Raw genomic sequence first — 24,634 nt, 5'->3', positions numbered from 1 at the left:
GAGTTGATGCAATCCTCAGAGTAACGAGAATGTAATAACGAACGGAGTCAGTTGGCATGGGGGTTCTTCTCGGCTCATCTCGCGAGGTTCGACAACATAGTTGTTGTACAACCAGACTTAAAAAAAATGGAGCTTGAAAAAACGTGGAATCCCAGTACTTCCATGGATATGGATTTTGGTCTGGTCTTTTTTACACTAAATTATATAAGGTAAAAACAAGCGATTGGTCTTACATTTGGCAAAAAAAATTGTACCTCAGGATGATTATGTCTCATGATGACATCAATGTTGAGAAGTTTAAAAACCTGATTAGTCACCTAAAAATTAGATGATTGATCTTGATTTCCACTCAAATGATCGAATCTGGATAATTCTAATGATAATATTTCCTTCAAAGACTTAATGGTCTGAATCAGCAAAAGATGTCTTTTGTGGTACTAATGAGTGCTGGGGAGAACTGACCTTTTTAATCACCAGGATTTTTTATGCCACAGTTTGACAGTATCTGAACCAATGACGAATAACAAATGAGGCCGTGTACTCTGCATTGTTACATTGTTTCTAGTTTGAATACGTTTTTAATATCCCCTAAAGGCCGTTTGTGGTTGCTCAGGAATCATAATCCACAGTACTGTAGTTTTAGATATGAAGCGTGTTGTCACAAGGAAGCTTGCCATCAGTTTTCTGAAGATGATCTGTGATTAGTTGTGACATGAGACCTTGGCAACTGTGATGTGATTTTGAGTTGACAGCAAGTGGCAAAATGTTTGCCCCCTTTGTTGGATAGTAACGGATGAATTTAGCTGCTTAGCTCATATTCTACAAACTCGATATTAATCAGAATGCCGTGTTTAGACTCGTGGGGGCACACACTACATATTATTGTCAAGAATATTTGGGGGTTGACTTTCTCTTGAATGCTGTACAGCTTTATTTGTTTCAGAAAGATAAATTCATCAACTTCAAAAGTGTATAATTGTGGCCAACGGGAATGTGCATGGTGTCTGCGAATGTGACATTGTGGAGCCTACCAGACTATTGTTTATGACACAAGACGTGCTCTGTCATGGTGCTTCCTCTGAATTATTGTCATATTTAGCCTTACAGAACGCTCCTTGAAAATGCACGGGTGGAAAAAATATTTGCAGTGCTTGTGTTTGGTTCACCTTTTCACAGTGTAATCCAAAACTCAGAAGACCCTGATCACTATTTGTAGGCTTCATGTCACATCATATCATGTTTCACGCCAAAACACAAAGCAAAAGCTACACAGTGTTGTGTAAAAATGACAAGACACCTGCTGCTTACTGCTTTTTTAACCTGTCATTATACTCATCTGAAAAACACATAATAATAATAAATAATAATCACACTGCTAACGGTATTTGTGATATTATCAACATTTTTTAATTGATCTGAAGCTCTTGCTCTAGATTTACAGCACAGCCATTTCCCATGCATGGAGGTCAAAAGTAGGACATTAAGTTGAATGCATTTCTCAGAGTAGACCAATGAGTGTTTACATTTTGCCAGTAAGATGACCCTTGAACGCTGTAATAGAGCTCTCCAGTCTTGCTCTTCCTACTCCGAGTGATGAATGACACTGATTGTCTGGAACCAAGCATGCACTATTCAGAACTTTGCATTGTATGCACCATTTGGACATGTTATATTATTCCATGTATAACTTTAAAAATGTTGTTCTTATCTCTTGTTGCATTTCAAGATCATGCTCTCTTATTTACTGCTCAAAGTGAGTTTCTCTAAATCTGGGGTGTATATATCATAAACAATCAATGCAAGCATGTGTAGGATGCCCTTGTGGGATAATGATGCTCTTGGTAACTTTATAAGTGCTAATTGAATGTGGAGGTCTTGCAGCAGCTGGTTCCTTTGCGCGACAGTCTTGCTGATGAAAACAAATCCCGTCAACAGTATTACTGATATTTATATGCCTGCTTGTTGTGGTCTTCAGGTTTCACTGATCGTATTATATATCTGGCCTGGTCCCCTGTTGGCTTAGAATGTAAGATTCTCAAGCCGCCATTTGGCTAAAGAATTTGGCTTGTGACTGAAGGACCTCGTTGCATTTTCCAGGCCTGCATAGATGATGAAGGTATCTTTAACCTGAGTCGACCACCCTCTTTTTTTTGTGTGTTTGGTGCAGATCCTTGCATAAAATTATGGATGCTGTAGCTTTGTTTTAGCAATGTGCATTGTTAAACGTCTCTTCATTATTAGTTGACAGTTTGCCATATGCCACAGGACTCAGTACCAATCCGAAAGCCCTGTCAATTTGTATTTGAGTTGTTTTTTTAAATCCTTTAAATTATTATGGCCTTTAACTGAAGGATTTTACACTCAAAATATACAGTTTTTTATCAAATGTAGCATTGCTCCATCATAGATAGTAAAAATCATCTTTTGTATCTGACAGTCTACAAACGGATGTTGTCATTTGAGCAGCTTGCTTCGCCCACGCACCAGATTAGGGATAGCAATTGGTGATGTGATGGGATTATGGCATCTACCAAGCCATCATTTTTTGTCCCCTCAAACAAGTTGATTGCATCAGACACATTCAGATTTTCAGATATGTACAATAAATATAGTATATTTCCTTCATGATTTAGAAATGTATCAACTTCATTCATATGAATAATGGGTTCTCAGATGATTTTATTTTGTTTTAATCTCAAGATCTTGAACAATTGTAAAGAATGTTCTTGAAAAAAAGATGTCAGTGTGGAAAATTCACTATGTATCTTTGTCCATCTTCAATGAATTTTAAAGGTCTAATCCAAACATTGATTTGTTGATTGTAAATGTAAATTCATCTCGGGAATCGACACTTGATTGGTAAGCTTTAAAACATATACTGAACAAGGATTTTTTTTTGTTGCACATAGTCTTAGATTACATATCCTAGTTCAGTGGTAACATTGGAGTGCGCGGGTAACCAGATCCATGACATAGTGCCATAGCAGTGTTTGCAGTGAGCTGATGCAAATGAGAAACACTGCAATCCACATGCATGAAAGATAGGGAATAAGCAGTTTGTGCTATTGATAGTAGCAGGCCTGAGCGTCAGTCCTCCAGCATACTTGCTTCATTCCTTTTGTGGTTCAGTCATTTTGGGCTACATAGTTGCCATGCTTGCTCTTATGATTCAAATGAAGACTGAATACAGCAATTTTCTCGATGAGGAAGATAGATAGATGGATGTATGGATGGATGGATATATACTTTATTGATCCCGGGGTCGCAACAGGCTTCTAGAAAAGGCTGCCACAACTGTGCCACAAAGAAAACCAACAAGTGTGAAAGTTAAAAGTCATCAAAGCAAAGCGACAAAGACAATAACAAAGGAAAAAGTCACAGCAGGCCAGCTCAAAGTCAAAAGTCAAAGTCTGCTTTAATGTCAATTTCTTCACGTCAAGACACACAAAGAGATCAAAATTTCTTTTCCTCCTATCCCACGCTGACAAGACATATTATATATATTATATTGGTCCACGGACAAACAAAACATTCAAATAAACAACACACAAGGTAAAAACAAGAAGGCACATACAATGAATAAATAAAAGCAATGAATAATAAATAAATAAATAAATAAATAGGAGCAAAAATGGAGCAAGTGCGCATACAGCAGACAGTCAGAAAATAGTGCAAAAGTACAGAAACACACAAAAGGCATCCAGAGGGTCCTCACAGGGAAGCTGCTGGAAACTGTTATGATTAGAGACGATGTATAATATTTCATAATGTCCAGAATTATCAATTGACTATATTGTTGTAATATTGCTGTGCATACTCCACTAGCGTGGCAACAAGTGCTGTTTTTTATTTAAAATTTAACAATTAAAAGGTGATAAGACCTATTTGGAAAATACATTATAAATACATTTAATAAACCTGCGTACCGATGAATCAAACCACACTTGTTTTTTTTTTGCAAACTGTTTGTTTTCTTGTTCTTAAACTTTTTTTTTTTTTCATTTAGTGAAAAAGTAATTCCTGCAAAACTTTAGCAAAATGTGTTTAGGTTGGGCACCGGGCGTTTGAAATTTGTACCTGCAAGGCTGCTGAATTCGTCAGGTTCAAAAGTCAAAGTTGGTTTGTTCATTCCTTTTTGCTATAACTTTATTATTATGTAAATAAATAATGGCAAGAGTTTAGTAGATTTGAGATGAATTTGAAACTTTCCACAATTTCTTCAAGCAAATCTTACTGTCGACTTGCTATATATCTCACAGTGATAGCTCAACTGTGGTATCAGATGTTTCTTTCCATGCAAATGCAGTGATGTTCATTCTTGTTGCAACATAAACTTCTTTTTGTGATTTGAGAACGTTGTGGGGCGCCATGTCTCAGTAGGAGAGTGGTCGTCTTCCAACTAAGAGGTTATTTTTAAGAAGGGAAGAAGTGGAAACAATGAAATGTTCTCAGGCCTGTGTGTAAGTCATTCTGAGATTGTGGAAGTGGAAAAGAATCCTGATAATGTCGAAAATGACAAAGCTGATAAATGGCTTGTTTGCACTTTTCTTGCATGTACCGCTCATGCGGCCACACGGCGGAGACATTGTTACCCCAATAACACATAACACATCAAGTATTTTTTCCAGGTTGTATGTGTAGCTTGATGAGTAACTGCATGTTGCAATGGTAGAAATGGGGCATATCAATAAGAAATTAGCAGTCATGGACTATTGAGAGGCTGAAGAAAAAGAGTTTTCTGCTCGAGCTTATTATTATATGACTTGTTGGGCACCTTTTGTTCATGATACAAGAAAGAAGAGGCCTGTTTTTACCATGGTGACCTACGACAAGTGCTGAATAAATAAACCACTCCCAAACTCTGCATTAGTAGTTCAACTATGACTTAAACTAACAACTGGGTGTAGCCTTGCACAAATTTCATGTCCTTAATTGTCTGCTACAAGGTACCCTTTTGGTAAAGTACCCAGTGTTTAGAAGGAAAGTATTCTTTTTCCTCTTGCAATTCTACCGTTAGATGACCGGCGAAGGAAAAGAGTCACAATAGAACACTTCATCTCCAGGGTGCCTGCGGAGCATAGGCCTGGCAGGACACAATGCCATTTAAGGATATGTGCCAATGCACACAGTAAGCCCAGTCATCCCAGCTATTTTGAAACTGGTAGTGGGTAAACCATTTAGTTCAGTATTATTTGTGTTTTTAGAGTGCCATCCCAAACCTTCATTGCCTTCAGGTATTCCTCATATTGATCTCACCTTTATCTGAATTTTTATACCTTAATGATAATAGGTGTTTTGTTCAATATTTTTTTCGAGCCAGACTAACATATGTAATTGTGCAACATGTGCAAGTGGTTTATTGACATTTTATTTTTAGACTAAAGCACCATGTAATCAGGAAAACAAGCCACTTTTGTGTTTTCTATTATTTATTTTCATCACCATCTTGCAATTAAGTTTAGTGTAATTTTCTTTTACCCTTACTCCATATTTGAATACATTAAATTAGAGTTGATATGTCTCGTAGAATCATAAGGCACATGTGTGTTTTCTATTTGGATTTGTGTTTTTCAAAACCCTTGTGTGTGGTACGTCCATTCTGAGCCAGAGAAGAGGGTTTTTACAAAGTCACGTCTGTATCAGGAGCTTTTTATGTGGGGTGGCCTAAAATTAACATTGATTGTTTGTCTCACCAGCTGATTTAGTTGCGAAGGTTCCTTGAGGTTTACACAAAGTAAAGTTCATCAGTAATGTCTGAAATAAGACTTCCCAGGAGATGTTATATTTGCAAGATGGCTTATGTTCTTTAGTTGGTAGATGTAATGTACAGATGTCTCATTAACATATTCCATATGGAGTTTTTTCCTACCCAGCTTGATAGAGAGCAAAAATTCACCAAATCACACACAATGCATCGAGAATACAATGTTTTGTTTCTGTTTGTATTGGATTTACTAATGTTTAATTTAGCTGGCTACTGGAAGGTTTACCAAGGCTGTTTCCTTGTTTTTCTTGACTCAAGCATGTGATTTTGGTTCATGCACTCCCACACATTAGAAGTTTCATTCAGTTTATTTCTTTTTCTTTTCCTGACAGAATGAGAACGCCTGAGGCTGGGGGTTAGAATCTTCCACTGGAGAGAAACTGAAATCATACAGGGCTGAGGTTGGACCCAGAGACCCCAGTTGGGGTGTGAAGGGCCCTATCAGCCTTGTGTGTCTGGACCATGGGGGATGGAGGCATCAATGCAACCGCAAGAGAAGGAGTCAACCAGTCCCATGTCCTGTTTGACAAATTTGTCCAGGCAACCACATGCAAGGGCACACTCAAGGCCTTCCAGGACCTGTGCGATCTCATGGAAGTTAAGCCCACTGAGTACAGAGTATTTTACCACAGACTCAAATCCAAGCTCAACTACTGGAAGGCCAAAGCACTTTGGGCTAAGTTAGACAAGAGGGCCAGCCAGAAAGAGTATAAGAAAGGTCGTGCCTGTACCAACTCAAAGGTACCGCTCATATTTTAATCATCACTGACAAACCATTGGATATCCCGGGCATTCTTTCTCAGCATCAGATTTGTTTTCAATTCATCACCTGTCTTATGAAAAAAAAAAACAGCTAAACAATAATTAAGCAATGTCACGCAAGTAGTATCGATAGTCATTGTTTTCCAGAGTAAAAGTAGATGTGTACCAATGTCGTCATTTGCTTAAACACAAAAAGATAAATCAGTCTACCTTTAAGAAAGACTAGAGAAATGTGAGTGTTACTTTTGAGAGCCTGCAATCAGAACGTTTAGGCAATCTTTATGGCTCTAAAAGATTACTTGAATATTAAAATGAGGCAATTTATTTGATAATCAATTTGCTGTTGATTAATGTATTAATTTTTATATTTCTTTTTGACACTAGTGTCTCATCATTGGTGCCGGACCATGTGGCTTACGAACAGCCATCGAGCTCGCCTTCCTGGGTGCTAAAGTAGTCCTGTTGGAGAAGAGGGATGCCTTCTCCAGGAACAATGTGCTACATCTTTGGCCCTTTACCATTCAGGACCTCAGGGGCCTTGGGGCCAAGAAGTTCTATGGAAAATTCTGCGCCGGTGCAATTGATCATATCAGTAAGTTGCTGAGAGCTGTCCACTCAGGTTTTGAAGTATTTGATAAATTTGCGTTTCATTAATGATTTGTTGACTCGTGTCTGTAGGAGTGATTCTGTCATTGTTTTTGTAGGTATTCGTCAACTTCAGCTCATGCTGCTCAAAGTTGCTCTCCTCCTGGGCATTGAAATTCATGTCAACGCAGAGTTCAAAGGGCTTATTGAACCTCCTGAGGACCAGGAGAGTGAAAGTGAGTCAAACGTCATATAAATGAAAAGTGCTTTGGATGAACAATTTTTCTCTAATCTTGTGTTTCTATGTGACTGCACATTGTGTGTGTTCACAGGAATAGGCTGGAGGGCAGAGGTCCACCCCAGGACACACCCTGTCAACGAGTTGGAGTTTGATGTAATCATTGGAGCAGATGGAAGGAGAAACACGCTGCCAGGCAAGTTGTAGTCTTCTCTTTCTTCAGCCATGAGCACAGGCTTCTTAAACAAGTTAGAAAACATTTATGGCGCCATTATTCTTGGTTGTTGGTCATTTTCAAACCTGTGAACACCTCATCTTCATTTCATACACCTCCTCAATTTGTACATTTTGTTGCTTCATACTGTAATTTGCTGACGTCCGGCCATATCCTGATTTCTTTGAATTTGGTCAGTTTAATATTTTTTCACAAATGTCTTCATCAGGCAGTCCCCACCCGGGTCTGTTAAAGTTTGTCTGTCTTTTAAAGTTTTGAAAATCGCTTTGCTGTCATGTAATATCAATGACTCAAGAAACATGCCATTTTTATGGTTTCCAAAATAGTAATGGTTTTGGAGGGACAAGGATTCCGACACTTTATAGAGCTAATTAAATAATAATTGAAAAATCAAAATATCTTTTTTTTTTTTTCTTTATCTGCTGTTTGTTATTAATAATAAGTGTCTGATGGTATGAAATACGAAAAATAGTACAAAATAAATAATGGAAGGTTATTCCGCCTCTAAAATGCTAATCTGCTTTGTCATCTAGGGTTTCGACGGAAGGAGTTCCGTGGCAAACTTGCAATCGCCATTACGGCAAATTTCATCAATAGGAACACGACGGCGGAGGCTAAGGTTGAAGAAATCAGCGGAGTGGCCTTCATCTTCAATCAGAAGTTCTTTCAAGACCTCAGAGAAGCGACAGGTGGGAACTGCAGAAAATTAGCAATTTTGTAGAGTAGAACACAATAACTTGATATTGATTATCAGACCTTCAGCTCTCAGTCATCACCCTCCCTAATTTGTCTGTCCATTTATAAAGCTTTGATACCAGTTGTGTCGACATTTTTGCTGACATGGCGATGTTCCCGGAGCTCTGTTATGTGTTCTGTGTCGTATAATTGCCTCTATTGTCCTCCGCCGAAGGCATAGTAGTCTGCTGCTGCAATGGGGAAACAATTTGTGTTTGGTATCTAACACTCCTTTCAAATGGTTATTTTAGGTATTGATCTTGAAAACATTGTCTACTACAAGGATGACACGCACTACTTTGTGATGACTGCCAAAAAACAAAGCCTGCTGGAGAAAGGAGTCATTTTGCATGTGAGTGATCAAAAACCTGATTGTCTGTGTTTGCTTGTGTTTGTGTGTTTCTGATGGACAATTGCCGAATATCATTAATGGTCTAATAGACAGTAGCTTCACGCACGTCCAGGCTGACACCGATTTATTGTTTCAGTCCTCTCTGCTTTCCCTAACAGCCTAATGGTCTAAGCAAGCCAACTATAGCCAGGATTCAGACTTAGTCTTTGTTCCCCTTGCGATACAGATGTTTTCTTTCCTCTCCCTGAGTCACTTCCACAGGAAAGCACAAAAAGACTTCGTCTACCTTCCTGTACAAACATTCCTCAAGGTGTGTCACGGCTATGTTCTGGTGTTTTGGTTCTAAACCACCTAAAAGGTGTGTTACAAAAAAAAAAAAAACTGTTTGCCATTCTGCTTAAAATCTTTTTTTGGAGTAAATAAAAGCATGGCAGAGGTAACTGTAAAAATGCACAACCACTTAAAAGCAGTGGAAACATAACTCATTTTCTACAAAGTTAACTATCCTCTGCTTCACGGAAAGAGAGAAAAGGGAAGAGGGAAAATGTTGGCAGGAGAGAAGCGAGGCCACATAATTCCGTCAGACTATATCAACTGACAACCTCGGCTGCTCCCCCCTTCCACCAGTTCCAGCCTGGCATTCGACACCCTGAGAGCTCGAAGCCCAGAGAATGTACCCCTTACCGCCCGGAATGAGAACAGGTCACTCCCAAAGCATGCAGTGATTTGATGCTACATGTTTGAGAGACTTGTGAAGAGCACTTCATCCAACACACAAACGCTCAAAATGCTGAGTTGCACAGTGATTTATGACAGCTACTGAATTTGTGTGTGTCTGAGAGGTGAGCTGTGATATTCAGGGGTCATCAAATGTCCCATGCAATTTCTTACTCATTTTCCCTTTTACCATGCAATGCACCTTCCACAATTTCTCCCCAATACTTTGTATGTCTGAATTCATGACCTTTGAAATTGTTCAGTCCACATTGAGATTGACACTCCCGGTAATCTTGACATAACTGGAACTGCAATGTTCTTGTGCAGTAAAGCATCTCTACATACTGATCATGTTACTACTTGCTGTGGTTTTCATTCCATGGTAGGCAGTAAAAGCTGCAATATCATAATATTGTGTTGAATCATCGATAGAGACCATTGATACAGTTTAGTAACAACAATTGGTTACGTTTTAATTGCTATCATAGGTAAATTAAATTTGCCAGAACCTCAGCTGAATTCATGTATCAAGCATTACATATCATATTACGCTCATATTTAAAATAGGTTGAGGCCGTAGATACTTTAACTCGTAAATAAAGAGGACACAAAAATTCCAATGTAACTCCAAATCGGTCACACTTGGTGGGTATAACGCTGCAGATGATAGTTTTACGAAATTGTATGTGATGATGGCATGTGGTAGGTAGCATGAGGTGGTATCTGCAGGCTATAGAAGGTGTACCACCAGGAAGTCCCATGTTGCTGTTTTTCAGTTTTTTTTTCTTATCACCCAGGAAGAAAATTCAGAGTTTCTGTTATATAAGAGTCATAATTAACTACTTTTTTTTGTTACTCTCATAGGACTATGCGGACACAGAGCTGCTGCTTTCCAGGGCAAATGTGGATCAGGTAGCCCTCTTGTCTTACGCCCGTGAGGCGGCCGATTTCTCAACCAACCACCAGCTTCCCACTCTGGATTTTGCCATCAACCACTACGGCCAACCCGATGTCGCCATGTTTGACTTTACCTGCATGTATGCATCGGAGAGTGCCGCCATGGTGCGCCAGCGCCATGGCCACAAACTACTGGTGGCGTTAGTAGGAGACAGCCTATTGGAGGTGAGTGCTCATCACAATGCTGCTCATTTGTATTTGCTGTTCTGTGGCCATATTTGGTAGCTAAATGCGCTGATGTCCGCAGCCCTTTTGGCCAATGGGTACTGGCATTGCCCGAGGTTTCCTGGCAGCGATGGACTCTGGCTGGATGGTGAAGAGTTGGGCTCAGGGAAAACAGCCTTTAGAAGTGCTCTCTGAGAGGTGGGTGTGTATATACACTGATGCAGCCACACCAAACTCAACTCACTCATGCTCTCACGTTCTCACATTCTTCTTTAAACACACCTCTTTAATCTTGAGTGGTTTAGTCAGACATGTGCCCGTATGTGATTTGAACCCTCATGCACACCTTTCTTATTGATATTAGGAAAAGTGAGTCTGAATGGAATGTGACTCTTCAGTAGCTGTGTCCTGTGTGCACGCTTATATAACAGGTTTATATGGAGCTAATATGGCCGCTTTTCAAAGTTAGGTCTTACTTGAAGTAATCCAACGTATCGGATTAGTAATGAAGTTGACTACTTGTTTTGAAACGTCTGCTCTTTACTCAGGGAGAGTATTTATCGTCTACTGCCCCAGACCACGCCAGAAAATGTCAGCAAGAACTTCAGTCAATACAGCGTGGATCCCACTACACGTTACCCCAATATTAGCCTTAACTTCCTCAAACCTAGCCAGGTGAGTCTGACAACAAACGCATATCTTTAATGTTTACCAAAAAGACACTATCGACGTACAAAAACACAGTACATAAACTTTTACTATACTACTTAGTTAGGACTCAAAACAAGATGTTTCACATCACAATGAACAAGTCAAAATTTGTATTTTGTGCCTCAAGTGAATTCAAATTCAGAACAGTGAATATGGCAAAAATGCAGAGCTGCCTAATGTTACACAAACCCCTAAACCCTAACTTAGTATGCCCTTAACACTTCATAATTGTTCTGAATATTAAAAAAAAATGTAGCAAGTGTCGATTGTCAATTTGTTGTGTATTTCACCTTAGTTCTCAGAGCTTCTAACTGCCTTTTGTAAAATTATTCATTTGCAGGTAAGGCACCTCATAGACACAGGAGAGTCGGCAGAAATGCGCATAGAAAGAGAGAATGTGATCAACTCATCAACACCAAAGTTGACCAGGAATGGTTTGTATTTTCTTCACCTTGTCTATGCATACAAATACATAATTCAATTTCATAATTCATTAGTAAAGAATTCTTCTCCAAAGTAATTATGTAATGCTGGCCTATTTCCACTGTAGACAATTGTCTGCTTGACAAGCAGTTGCAAGGTAACACAAACCCAAATGCATGATATTGCTCTTCGGAGAGGAATAGTTTTAACAAATTTGTGGTTTTCTACATTATGCTCAAAGATTAGCAATGTCGTAACTGCTGGAACATGAAAATACTTTTGCCTCGTACTAACTAATCATCGACTGATTACATTACATTCTACTTTCATTCATTTACACATTCAACAAGGATTTGAGTTCTGCATCCTCTCCTAACCTTTGCATCCCATGTCATCTTTATGGCTGTGAACATTTGACTCCTAATGGTTCATTACATTTCCTGATGAACTAATTTAATCAAGAGGTGTCCAATTACATTTTCCTTATAGTGTATGTACAGTGCTATGCAAGAATAGTTGTCATCCATGTTAAGGGATAATGCAATAATGTATTCTCCTGTCTTTTCAGAATCCATCGCTCGGTCCAGTAAACTCCTCAATTGGTGCCAGAGACAAACAGAAGGATACAAAAATGTTTGCGTCAAAGACCTCACCATGTCATGGAAGAGCGGCCTTGCCTTGTGCGCGCTCATCCACCGATACAGGCCAGATCTCATGTGAGTATCTGAATTGCGCAAATGCCCAAACCAAGGATAGCAACTTGGCACAGCGTGTTTTTTTCACCACACTTTCAATTATATATTCTGCCCAGTTTAGATTGGTTAAATCTTAGTTTTGTTTGCTGTGACCGGCCTGTTGTGTTTATTGCATAATTCTGTTTATTGTCTGGTTTGGACCTGGCCTTTTTTGTTATGCATCAGTAATGAGGTGACAGACACGACTCATAATGGACTCCTTGAGAGTGCATTCCTCCTTAATCGCATTCACACGCACATGCATGCATGCGCACATCGAGCTATGATGTTAGTTCAATGGTCTCTCGAGGCAGCATAGCAGTTAACAAAAGCTTTTAGTGTCGTCACAGCCGCTTTCAGAGTTGGGAGTTTGAATGTTACATCTATACTGTGTAAAACGATGTCAAATTAGGTTTCAGAGACTCCATTCAGTGCTTGATGGAATGTACTCTTTCTAAATGGTAAAAACATTGAGAGATTTGTGTGCCACATAAAACATATGGATTGCATTATCCTCAGCAGAATCTGCATTTAGGATATTTTATTTACAAAAAGAGAGGCCAAGAACAGGAGAGCTTTGACTTGCACCCAAAATCCCAGTTCTGTTATTTTGGGTGCGTTTGAAAATACTCTCAGACAGCCCGCTGCTTCAGACTGACATGCCGAGACTCAGCGTTGTTCAAATGTGCCATTTGTTTTTTCAGAAACCCCCAAACAAAGAAGTACCGGAACCCATTGCCTTGGGCAGATGGAAACAGATCAAGCATGAGTTGCTGATTGTTTTATAACATAGGCTGCGTTCGTAAATTAATTGGAGGGGAGCACGCTCTTCCTCTCTGAATACACACTCGCTGTCTGAGTGGTATGAGTGGGTGAGAGTGAATTTCCAACCGCCGCTGTCTTGTCTGCAGCAACCGATGACAAAGTCTCATCTTGGAAATACTAGTATTTTTCTTTTTAGCTTAAAATTGTTTACCTTACCTAGAATCCCACAATGCATTATGGCCACAAATCGAATCCAACTGTTTAGATAAGGTTCATCATGTCTCCGTAAATTATATAAGGCAGTTCTTTTGTTCAGACAAGGGACAAATATTTGCTTGTACCTCAAATTATTGCTCAAAATTTGTGACAGAAATTGCCACAAAACTGACACATTAGTAAGTTGAGGTTCCACTGTATATTGAGTCTTGAGTTCAATGAGCAAGAGTACGTAACGCTGAGGATTGAATTTCACATTTTTGTTTCATTACGCCGTGTTTCAGTCTCATCAACTTTTTTCATTGTTGTTGTTTTCCCTTTTCACCACGCACAGTGACTTTGACACTCTGGATGAGCGAGACCAGGAAAAGAACAACCAGTTGGGTTTTGACGTGGCCGAGCGAGAGCTTGGAATCTCACCGTGCATGACTGGCAAGGAGATGTCATCTGTGGTGGAGCCTGACAAACTTTCAATGGTCATGTACCTCAGTCAGTTCTATGAGATGTTTAAGGACACAGTGCCACCTGGAGGTGAGAATGAGATTGTACTAATATGTCAGCATTTAGAACAGAATGATCTATAATCCCACGTGTGTGTGTGTTATGTTTCAGATAAACAAAATCTGAGTCCAGAAGACAAGGCTGCTCTTATGGCAAGCACCAAATCGCCCATCTCCTTCTTTAGTAAACTTGGACAGAGCATAGCAATCTCAAGGAAACGTAACCCCAAGGTCAGAGTTGCAACCTAAATATCTGAATATTAAAAATATGTTGTGGCCGCAGGAGAAATAGCATGATATTTCATCAACAGGACAAAAAAGAGAAGGAGGTTGACAGTTTGGGGAAGAGGAGAAAAACCAGCCAGTCTGAAGATGTGAGTTCTTATGAAGCATGTGGATGGATGGATGGATAGATGGATGGATAGACCATTAACATTGCTCACACTCAATATTCATGCAAATCTTGTAAAAATGGGAACCTGAAAATTTAAGTGTGATATTTAATCGGCCTTGTGGTGAGTTTTGGGGTACCGCGAACTCCAGTGAATTTGGGATGAATTGAAAAATCTGCAAATGCATGATTTTATTCTATTTTACTAAATAAAAAATAATAACAATACGGTGTAGTTCATGACAAAAACAAAACAAATGGTTAATTTATTTCTCAGGAGGAAGCCTCCAAGGCTAGTCGGGCGGACAGACAGGCTGTTCCTGTACTGCTGTCGGAGAGGAAGATGGACTCTACTGCTGGGGGGAACAACAATAAAGTCAAGGTTATGGCTACCCAGCTGCTTGCCAAATTTGAGGAAAACGCTCCCCCGCAGGGTTCAGGACTGAAAAGACAGGTATGAACACTACAGTTTGTGGAATTTTGTTTTTCATTCCCATGTCAAATATTTTGCTCAAACAGTGAGACTAGACATTTGTCTCACGAGGAGGGTGTAGGCGGTTGTTTTAATGAGATGCGGTCCGGAACGGACATTGGTCAGGCAGACTATTGTTCCTGCTTCATGTAGGCGACCTCACCGTCCTGAACTCTTGCTTGAGCCTTAGTGTGGACGAGTGTTATAGCTACACTGGGCAGCATTGTTGCAGCAGAAAGAACGACTCTCAACCCCTCAGGCTCTTTGAGAATACATAATGTACATTACGTCAAAAACTGCCTATTGTACAATATTGCTGCTGTCTCCAATATCAGTTTATTGAAATGTTCCTTTAACTATTCCACTTGTCAATATGTATAATGATGGTTTTGGCTCTTTTAGCATGGTCCTGCCACAGCTGTTGTTTTCTTAGTTTTGAATAATGGATGTTCCATGCATCCATCCATCCCTTCTTTGTGTGTTTCTCTTCCCTGTTCACCTCCCATCATGGTTTGTTCCATGATGGGTTGCGTGCCTTTTTACGCCATTGCCGACCGACCACTATTCCTCATCTTTACACAACCACAAAGGGGGACTCTTTGCCCAATCTGGACTGTATCTTGCATCCATCACCACCAAAACCCCTCGAGCCAATCCGCCTAGCACCTGTACCAGCTTGGAGAAAGGTAAAAAAAGGGACCTTCCCTCTCCCTGTAGAGATTCCCAGCAACTCATCAACTAACGTTGCTCAGCATCATTACATTAGATTTGAACTTGTGTGAGTCCCTAATTAACATTGCAAATCTCTGGTATTACTCACAGAACTACTAAACCAAGTGATATAGGATATTTGCCGTGTGGTGAAAATAAATGTGTGAGCATTTTTCCCCCCTTGCTTCTCCTGTCCTGGTTCAGAGACGCACACAGCAGCAGGAGCAGCTGAGCATTCGCTACAAAGAAAAGATCAAGTGTCAGACGCTGCCCAACAGAGGGGAGCAGGTATGATTAGTGATGCTCCCCAAGTAGTACGCCATCATTCCAACCCTTTCTAATCCCCAAAGGTCCAGTTTCACCATGTCCGAGATATGCTGGGGGGGAGGGTATCAATACTTTACTTTTGCTCAAGATTAAAATGTGGTAAACTGATGTAATTTTCCCCTGTTTTCCACACAATAACCAAATGATATATTTTGGTTTAAACATTTTAATCATAACATACGCAACTAATGTGCAGTACATGTTCAAATTATCCACCCATCCAATTAAAGTAAATCCAAACATTTTTTAGTGCAGTGAATGGATTTGCAAAGAAAAGTAGCAATGTAGTTTGTATAGTTATGCACCAAGCAGTTTATATTTTGCAGCATCTTCCACAAACTAGACTAGGGCAATGGAAAACTAATTATGCCATGCTGTCAAAAGCAGCTAAAAACAAAAAAGGTTCCACGTAACTGCAGTACATTATTTATTGAACAAAGTCACACTGGCTCCAAAATTCCATGCTGCCCCCGAAGCCCCATTTTCACTCCTTACTTCAAAAGATCCAATAACTAACATCTGTCGACATTTAATGCCAAGAATTTAGTTACCGTTAATGTAAAATGGCACAATAATGGCAAAGAGCAATATGTTTACAATATAGTATCGTCATCCAGTGGAATCAAACTTTTTTGGGGGATATTTTCATTTTTTCATATTGCTGCTGCTGTTAGTGTGTGTGCATGTGTGTGTGTGCATATTATGAATGTGGTGAAACTAATCAATAGCTTTGGTATCCAGCTCCCCACTGAAATAATTTGTTTGTGATGAGTTGTTAGTTGGTGTAGTTCATTTTTAAATATTGATGAGAAATAAACTGATTTGGTCCACAAAACTAGTGATGCTCAATACCCCCTTTTTTTTTGGACCGATACAAGTATTTACTCTTGATTACTCAATACTGATATTGAGTACTGATACCACTAGTACTTTACTCAATGTCAGATTGTATTTTTTTATAAAGTAAGTTGATGCTTTTGGTACTTGATTTAAGTGGCTGGTATCGGCATTCTTCATAAGTACCCGGTACCTTGAAACAAAAACGCTATCGACCCTGTTAGCTTGCTGGTATCGGTATCCGCCCATCCCTAATCTAGACGTCATCACCTTGATGCTAAATCTGCTGTTCCTCGTCCCTCAAGGCCAGAAGTGTTGCTGACCAAGCAGCCAGCTCAGGCTCTCGGAGCTGCCCAAAGAAAACCATTCTCCTTTCTTCCTCCTACTCCACTTCTTCGCTCTCTCTCCACACCGAGGTGACACACATTCTCCTGCGTTTGTCCCTTTGTACTCGCCTATCTCGGCCCATCTACTTTACGCTGACTCGCTTTCAACCTGTTGATGCCTGTTGTTAGTTTAAACGTGACCTCTCTTCCTGTGTAATTCTAGAATAGTGCTCTCATGCTTTCTTTCCTGTCATCATACATTATTTTTTTATAACATTAGTGTAAATGTGTAGGGATTTGGCAGAGCCACCGAAATAACATGCACAGCTCCTTTTGTTAGACTATTTCTGCGCAATCCAAAATGTTCATCCAGCCAAATTATCTTTGCCTTCAAGCATTTGGGTGTCACTCAAGATGAAGAGGAGCTTGAATACTACGAGAAGCCGGTGAATTGCGGGGTAAAAGGACTGGTTGGATACTCACATTTTCATATTTTCTTCAACCTGGCATGGCACAAATATTATTTACTTAGTATTGACTAAACTACATGGCTATTGGTATGCCATTGATGTCGAGTTTTAATGGCGTTTCCTGCGTAGGACTGGAAGCCTTTGCATCTAAATGATCCAGGACCTATCCATGTGCCTAGTATACAGGAGAGGGCTGACTGCCTTTTCTCCAAGTTTAAGGGAAAAAATGATAAGCCACCCAAGGTGAACACTTTGCATGGCTGTGCTGTGACTATCAAACGTGGTATTCAAATGTAGGATACCAATTTATTCAAATTGGGAATGCTTATAGATTGTAAAACATTTTTGATGCTAATGTCTTACAGTCTAGTAGTTGCACATTCTAATCCTCTAATTTCCCCTTTTGAACTTTATGTATGAAGCCCAAGAAAAAGCCGTCCCATTTTTTTTTAGAGCAGTGGTACTTGGCCCGAGGCATCACTGAGCATCCAAGCTCGTCGCTCTCCTCTTCTGAAACTTGTAGAAAGGTTAGCTTTTCAGTGTAACCTCATTGAAAGGATCGCCGAACAATTCTATGTATTCTAACACAATCAACATAGTTTTCGCCTTTGTAGCCATTTTCTATAATCACTCAAAATAATTTAAAATGTTCCTGATTTGAAACGTACATTTGGTTATTGGTTAATGTATTCTCCTGCAGAATCCAGCAAAGTCTTTGTGTTCAGCTGTCCCAATGCCCTTATATGTGCTTAGTATTCAGGAAAGGGCCGAGCAACTTGCTTCTCAGTTGGAGGGCAAGTCAACTGGACCCAAGGTGAAACGTCATGATTAACTTCTTTGATCATTTTTAATTTTTCAGTTCTTGATGCACATTGACACATTTTGTGGAACGGTTTCTGGGGGACAATTCCCGTCTTGCTCCCGACTAAATAGACACATAGTGTACCAGGAATGATCTAAAATTGGTTAGACATGCATGTCATTATTGTTATTGTTGTCTTCTTATTTTGAAATGTCAGTTTTTCTGTACTGCTGAGAACATAAATGCAGTCTCTAGGTGCTTAAATAAGACTACATTATAGAGAAACAAATATTGTTCCAGTTGCAGAGCACGCTATACAAGCTAACAATCTGGGACCTAATCAGGTCTCAGATTAATCTTTACTACTAATTGACGATTTAAACAAAAATCTGTTCATTCTTCCCCCAATTGTCATGGAACCTAAGAAAAAACCCTCAGGTTTTTTCATGGAACAGTGGCACCTGGCCCGAATCCAAAGTGCCTCTGATTCTTCTCTTTCTTCTGACACCTTGAGACAGGTAGCGTCTTTTTGGCTTTGAAAAATAAATGCAGTGTATTGGCGCTAACACACACTAGACCCCGTGTTCATCCAGGAAAGTCTTACTTCTTCAAGTGCTTGTGATATGTAGTAACTAATTCATAACATTAGATTTTCACGTTTGCTTCGGTCTATAATTATCTAATATTGTGCAGTTCTGTTGCAGACATTTTTGTATGCGAGTGTGCGTGCATGTGTGTGAGTTTTAACTGAAAAGATAAAAATAATATTGCTTTAAACTCTTGAAAGTTTCATTTATCCCTGAAAAAAAAAGCCTGGCAGCATCCCAACATGGCAAGTGCCACAGACAAGAACATCCACACATTGCAGTGATAACATCAATGTTTGAAAAGTGCTTTTTACTGCATGCAAGTCTTTGCTTGCACTTGGTGTGCATCTTCATCAGGGTTCAAACAACCAAAAAGCCTAAGGATGCTCACTGTCCCTGGACAGAGATATAATCCCACGTGCAAAACGCTGGGATTTTCTTTCTGAAAGGAGGGGGTTTCGGAGCGAGCAGGTTAAGAGGGATCATTGATCATCCTCATCCTTAGCAGATAGAAAAAAGTTCACACACTATCATTCTCAAGAAGTTTTTCGGACAACTTTTACTGAGTGAGCTGTCTCCCCTTGAGGGCTATAATGCTTCACTTTAAGGACATGCGAACGTTGATGAACTGGGAACCTCGTTCCTTTTGCTTGACTTCAAACTAGACCTGAATCTCGATTTCACACCCTTCGATTTCATGCGACTTTCTGTCTGACCCAATTTTTGTTGTTGTTGCATCTCTTCATAAAATGTCAACAAACTTTGATGTGTGTGAGAATTCACAGCCATAGGTGGGATTCCACGTAAAAACATTTCGTGATTCAAAATCAATTGCTCATTCCCATCCTTAGTGAATTTGTTTCAGTCCTAAATTGCAGCAGTGCCTTTACTTTGTTGGTGACCTTTCCCCGAATTACACCATTGCTTGCATGTACCCATTTCTGTGTTCCTTCCTTCTCATTTGCATCCCCTTTTTATGTTGTCTTTTCATTTTCCTGCATCACTTTCTTCTGTTTCTCCCTGTAATACTTTTCATAGCACTATGTAAGGATGTACACAGGGGGAGTTAGCTCATTGGCTGAGCAGTTAGCCAATCAGCTTCAGTCGCAGGATGAGCCCAAACGATTACCTGAGAAAAAAGATTTGGTAAGCAATCAATGGCATGTGACCGCATTGATCTGTCTAATGTGTAGTCGTGCTCAGTGGATTGATCTGTCTAATGTGTAGTCATGCTCAGGGGTTGCTGCAATAATAAAAGCGCATATTCAACAAGTATCAGCAGTTTGTGATAGTGCTGTGTTTGTAGCTCCTCTGGATGGTAAGGAATAATGAGATTTCACTTGACACTTTGTATCAGCACATTTCTGAAGCAGCTGCATGTGTGAGTTTGGGCTTTGATGTCACATATGACCACCCACTAGTAATTGTACTTTGACGGTTGCTGATGTGTTAAAATATCTTTCCACAGGGCTCCCTCAGAAAAGAATTCCCCGTCAATATCGGAGGCAGCGATGTTTGTTTTTTCTGTCGGAAACGAGTGTACGTGATGGAAAGGCTGAGCGCAGAAGGGAAATTCTTTCATCGCAGCTGCTTCAAGTGCGACTACTGTGGGACCACACTCCGACTGTCCTCCTATGCCTTCGATGTGGAGGACGGTAAGGCCAAAGTTATTCTCAATATGTTATTGAGCCCACCTGTATGTGAAAGATCCGCTTGATGATATTAATAAAAAATGAAACATCAAGAGATAATTGCTTTCCACCCAAAATATGACGCTTAAAGATGAACTTTACACCCATGTCTTTAGTGGGGGATGACATTTATTTTTTTAAACTAAACATTGTGAGATACGGAAAAACAAATCTATTCAAGGTTCTTTTACACTGAGAATCTGCAAAATAGCTGCATCTTTGCCCCTAACAGAATGTCTTTACATAGAATCTTGGGCATGTGTAATAATCCAAGTTGTTTGCTTTCACACAATTACATCTCACACAATTTGATGGACAATGACATCAACATCAGCATCTGGTGTGATGTAATACTTGTCAGACAGTAACTATTGCTTTTCGTTTTATGTGTTACATATTTGTCAATATGACAGTCCGATCAACACTTCACAATATAGGGGGCAAGAAATGGTCTTGTGAAGTGGTCAGAACACTATGTTTGCCTTTAAGGAGATGAGAAATGTAAAAATAAGACAATCACAAGAGGCTGGTAAATTACCTGTCTTTGTTCGCTGATTTTTTTTTTGTGTCCGATGATGTTTCTTTTGGGTGAGTTCAACTAAGCTCAGCATCAAACCAGCCCGTCGTGTTTCTTGAAACATAAAGCAACCAAAGGAATACTTCCACTTTCCCTTCGCCATTACATAGCTCAAATTGTCTCACTCATGCCCATTTTGATAGACACGCTGATGGCTACAATCCTTAGAATGGAAATGAGCCATTTTCAAACGACCCTCTGTACTAGGTGCAGAAATATAAACACATGGTGATTTCCTTTTTGTATCTGTCCCCCCTGAGATGTGTGTTGTACAATGTCTTTTGTAAATCCCAAACGACAAATATTAGCTCCTGAAGAAATGCAAAAAGCCTATCGCTTATGCTGTAGTATGCTGTATTGTATGTTTTTTTTTTTTTTTTTCCAAAATATTTCTGTTTATTTTTATCTACAGGTAAATTTTATTGCAAGCCACACTATTGTTATCGTCTGTCTGGCTCTGCTCAAAGAAAGAGACCTGCACCTTCTCCCACCCCAGCTCCAAGCACATCTAAGGTATATGATTGAGGGGAATTGATGAACAAGTATATAGTCTCTTAAATAGCTGAATGGAAAGGTAAGGTCCATCAGCTTGTGGCTGCTATCAACAGTCTCTCAACTTTTGCAGGAGAACCAGGAGCCCACAACTCCTGCGACAATGGTAGATACCCCCGGAAGATCGACGGCAGTGGCAGGACCCTCAGCCGATATCCGGCCCTCAGGTACCCGACTTTCCTGTATTGCTATGGCTGCTGTGCCGTGCCAAAAAGGCACGGCAGTGGGTTGCAGAGTCTCTCTGCGTTCCATCTGCCGCGCGCTCTCTTCGACGTGCCACCAGGTGGCACACAACCCCCTTGACTCTCCCTTCCTGTGTAGCTACTGCATCTATCTCTTCTGCTGTTTCACCATCAATGCCCTGCTCAACATCCTTTAGCATGGCCCCCCCACCCCTCTTTGAGTTTTTTCCCCTCCTTCTTTATCTTCTCCTCCTCACTGACTTCTGTTGGACAATATAGTTTTACCTCTCGCACTTTCTCCTGTGATTGATTGTATTGACTCTCTATGCTTGCAGTGTTTGTGTAAATAGTGTAATTCATTGTCTCGGTGAATGATTTATTCCTTTAAGATGCATCATTTGTTATGTTAAAGCCTGCAGTCCTCTCTTAAATTTGCACTGGCAGCTGAAGCACCGCTAGCAGTGTTCTTTAAAAAGTGAATGATGCATCTTAAACTATGTTATTTTCCCCCCCTGTCTTGGAAATTAAAGACTTCAATAGAGTTTTCTTAAGTCAGCTTTTGAGGTAGAAATGTTAAATATATGTAAAAATAAATGAATTCACCTGCACCTTGGCAGTAAAGCTAACACTTTGGGCATGCATGTTTCAATGAAGAACCTCTTTCCAAATTTTGTTTTTGTGAATGTAACAACTAGTGGCCCATGTCTGCTCACTTTTAGCTTCGCCTCCTCCCCGTGTGCCGTGTTTCTTATACAGCCTGCTTGTTGATGTTTCTCTGTGAAACAGTAACTCACTTTTGCTACAACCTATTAGACTAGTCAACTTACCACTCTGTGACCAAGTGTCTGCCTCTATCAGTGCTTTTGTGAGCTTTACCTTTACCCTTCCTTTCAGAGCATCTTAAAATTGCCAGCTGAGATTAAATTTATTTAGTGCCTGTGATTGGACCTTCTCTGCTGCCCACTTCTACTGTATCTTCAACCTCTCTTTTTAAATTTTGCAGCACTATTAGCATTGCAATAACGGTGTGAACGTAGTTGTTTGATGTTCAATGCAGAATAGAGGCTTTAGACTCGTCATAGGGATTTAAGTCGGTAACAGTGGAAGTGTAGAGTTCAAGTTGAATGTAGGTTTAAATGTAGTATATATGTAAATAAAATGAATATGCGTGGTATCCTACTAACCAGGTAATATCTCATTCATGGTCACACAACAAACTTTCCATGGTTAGAAATATCTCTGACAACTTGGCATTCGCGGTTTCACTTTCAGCAGACAAATGTAAATAGTTGTGTGAAAATTTAGTTTTCTCGTGGTCTTTCAGGGATAGAGCTAGAAAGCAGTTTTAGGGTCTGTATTTGTTGCAGTGAAAAGATAAACTCAATTGAAGTTCACTAAGAAAGAAAATAAGAATGATGAACTACTTCCTTAACACAATCAGTATGACTCCCAAGTAAGAATAATAACGTTTTAGTATTTGCTTCTCAGGTTGGGAAAAAGGCAAAGCACCTACCATGCACCATGATGTATATATGTTTGTTGATATTTGTTTTAAAAGTAAGATCAAACTCAATAAATTCAGTGATAGATTTAAATATCGCTGTCTTCTTGTCACTTTGTCCTGTGTGCATATATATAAGATTGTGGAGCCATGGTCGCAATGAATACTAATAACTTTTCACACAAACACGCACGCATGTTCATGCACACACGACCACACACACACTAAATTACTGAATTATTCGGGTTAAAGAATATATAAACACAAATTTCTGTTCTGTAAAACCCTTTGTTATGGTGACACCTGTTGTGAAACACAATATTTGTTATTTATTTTTTCCACTTTTAATAAGATGCAAATTTTCGCTTTTCCGGTCTGATGGCAATCCTCTGCGTATAGCTTTGGTCAACTGTACTTAGTTATTAGGTGTGCCCTTCTGAAACACTTATGTTTCACATGGGGTCTCTCTCCACATTCTTCTTCTCAAACTCAGTACCTGAAGCCAATGGCCTGCAGGAGCCAAGCCTTGCAAAGCGGCTTCGTGGAACACCCGAGCGAATTGAGCTGGAGAACTACCGACTGTCTTTGCAAAGGGAGGATGAGTTGGAGGAGGTGCCAGAGGAGACACTGGCAGAGCATAATCTCAGCAGTGTGCTGGATAAACCCACGGACATCGACCTGGGCTCCAGGTAACAGCTGGAATACAATTATTTTTTTTTTTTTTTTTTTTTTTTTTTTTAAAGAAACACATTCCGATATATGACGTTGATAGCAACTATTTATTTATAGCATCTTTAAAAATACATGTGTACAAAGTTGCATGAAACAAAATGAGACTCAATTCCAAGTATCTAAATATTCAAACACACACTCACTGCCATGAGATCTATCATAAACAAATGATTGAAGATCCTAGGTATGCAAAAAACAACAATTGGAAATTTGATCCAAAGGGTTGATTGATGTAGGTTGAAAAAAAACAACTAACAACAATAATAATTCAAATATTTAATAGAAAGTTTCTACTTTTTGCACCACATATCTGAGATCGGCGCGACGCAGATGGAAGTTCTTGTTTTGGCAAGAAAACTAATGAGATATAATATAGAATTGAAGACAAGTTACAAGCGAATAATTATGAGGTTTACACTAATTTGATGAATTTGATCTCAGTTCCTTCAGCAAAATTGGATAGGCTATTGTTAAAAATGAATTGTGCCTTGATTAAAAGCATCCTTTCCCAAATTTCCTTACTACTGCTGGATTGTCAGAGGAAAGTGCTCTCGCATAGATACATTTTCTTTATTAATCTGTGTTTGCATGGAAACAACACTTGCCTCAATTCTTTT

The 24,634-nt window shown here is 39.6% G+C and overlaps 1 protein-coding gene across 7 annotated transcripts in view; it reads left to right on the top strand.

Moving 5' to 3' along the window:
• mical3a (microtubule associated monooxygenase, calponin and LIM domain containing 3a) overlaps positions 1 to 24,634 on the top strand; it is a 61,355-nt gene that overhangs the window by 11,478 nt on the left and 25,243 nt on the right. For 6 of the 7 annotated variants that reach the window (XM_085913626.1, XM_085913630.1, XM_085913629.1 and 3 more), the window contains exons 2-20: positions 6,097 to 6,505; positions 6,911 to 7,118; positions 7,231 to 7,347; positions 7,444 to 7,545; positions 8,118 to 8,273; positions 8,571 to 8,671; positions 10,253 to 10,510; positions 10,593 to 10,708; positions 11,059 to 11,185; positions 11,562 to 11,655; positions 12,213 to 12,360; positions 13,694 to 13,890; positions 13,972 to 14,090; positions 14,171 to 14,233; positions 14,528 to 14,704; positions 20,251 to 20,437; positions 21,463 to 21,563; positions 21,676 to 21,769; positions 23,779 to 23,974. In XM_085913626.1, the coding sequence (XP_085769752.1) occupies positions 6,227 to 6,505; positions 6,911 to 7,118; positions 7,231 to 7,347; positions 7,444 to 7,545; positions 8,118 to 8,273; positions 8,571 to 8,671; positions 10,253 to 10,510; positions 10,593 to 10,708; positions 11,059 to 11,185; positions 11,562 to 11,655; positions 12,213 to 12,360; positions 13,694 to 13,890; positions 13,972 to 14,090; positions 14,171 to 14,233; positions 14,528 to 14,704; positions 20,251 to 20,437; positions 21,463 to 21,563; positions 21,676 to 21,769; positions 23,779 to 23,974 (2,840 nt within the window). In that variant the 5' untranslated portion in view covers positions 6,097 to 6,226. Of the gene's footprint in view, positions 1 to 6,096; positions 6,506 to 6,910; positions 7,119 to 7,230; positions 7,348 to 7,443; positions 7,546 to 8,117; positions 8,274 to 8,570; positions 8,672 to 10,252; positions 10,511 to 10,592; positions 10,709 to 11,058; positions 11,186 to 11,561; positions 11,656 to 12,212; positions 12,361 to 13,693; positions 13,891 to 13,971; positions 14,091 to 14,170; positions 14,234 to 14,527; positions 14,705 to 15,312; positions 15,409 to 16,902; positions 17,014 to 17,318; positions 17,382 to 17,522; positions 17,637 to 17,815; positions 17,921 to 18,093; positions 18,208 to 19,820; positions 19,929 to 20,250; positions 20,438 to 21,462; positions 21,564 to 21,675; positions 21,770 to 23,778; positions 23,975 to 24,634 lie in introns of all 7 variants that reach the window. The other variant, XM_085913631.1, reaches the window with a different exon arrangement.

The sequence above is a fragment of the Syngnathus leptorhynchus genome, chromosome 6, assembly GCF_054491065.1.
Source record: "Syngnathus leptorhynchus isolate UIUO chromosome 6, UIUO_Slep, whole genome shotgun sequence".
NCBI lineage: Eukaryota > Metazoa > Chordata > Actinopteri > Syngnathiformes > Syngnathidae > Syngnathus > Syngnathus leptorhynchus.
This window is presented reverse-complemented; position numbering and strand designations above follow the sequence as displayed.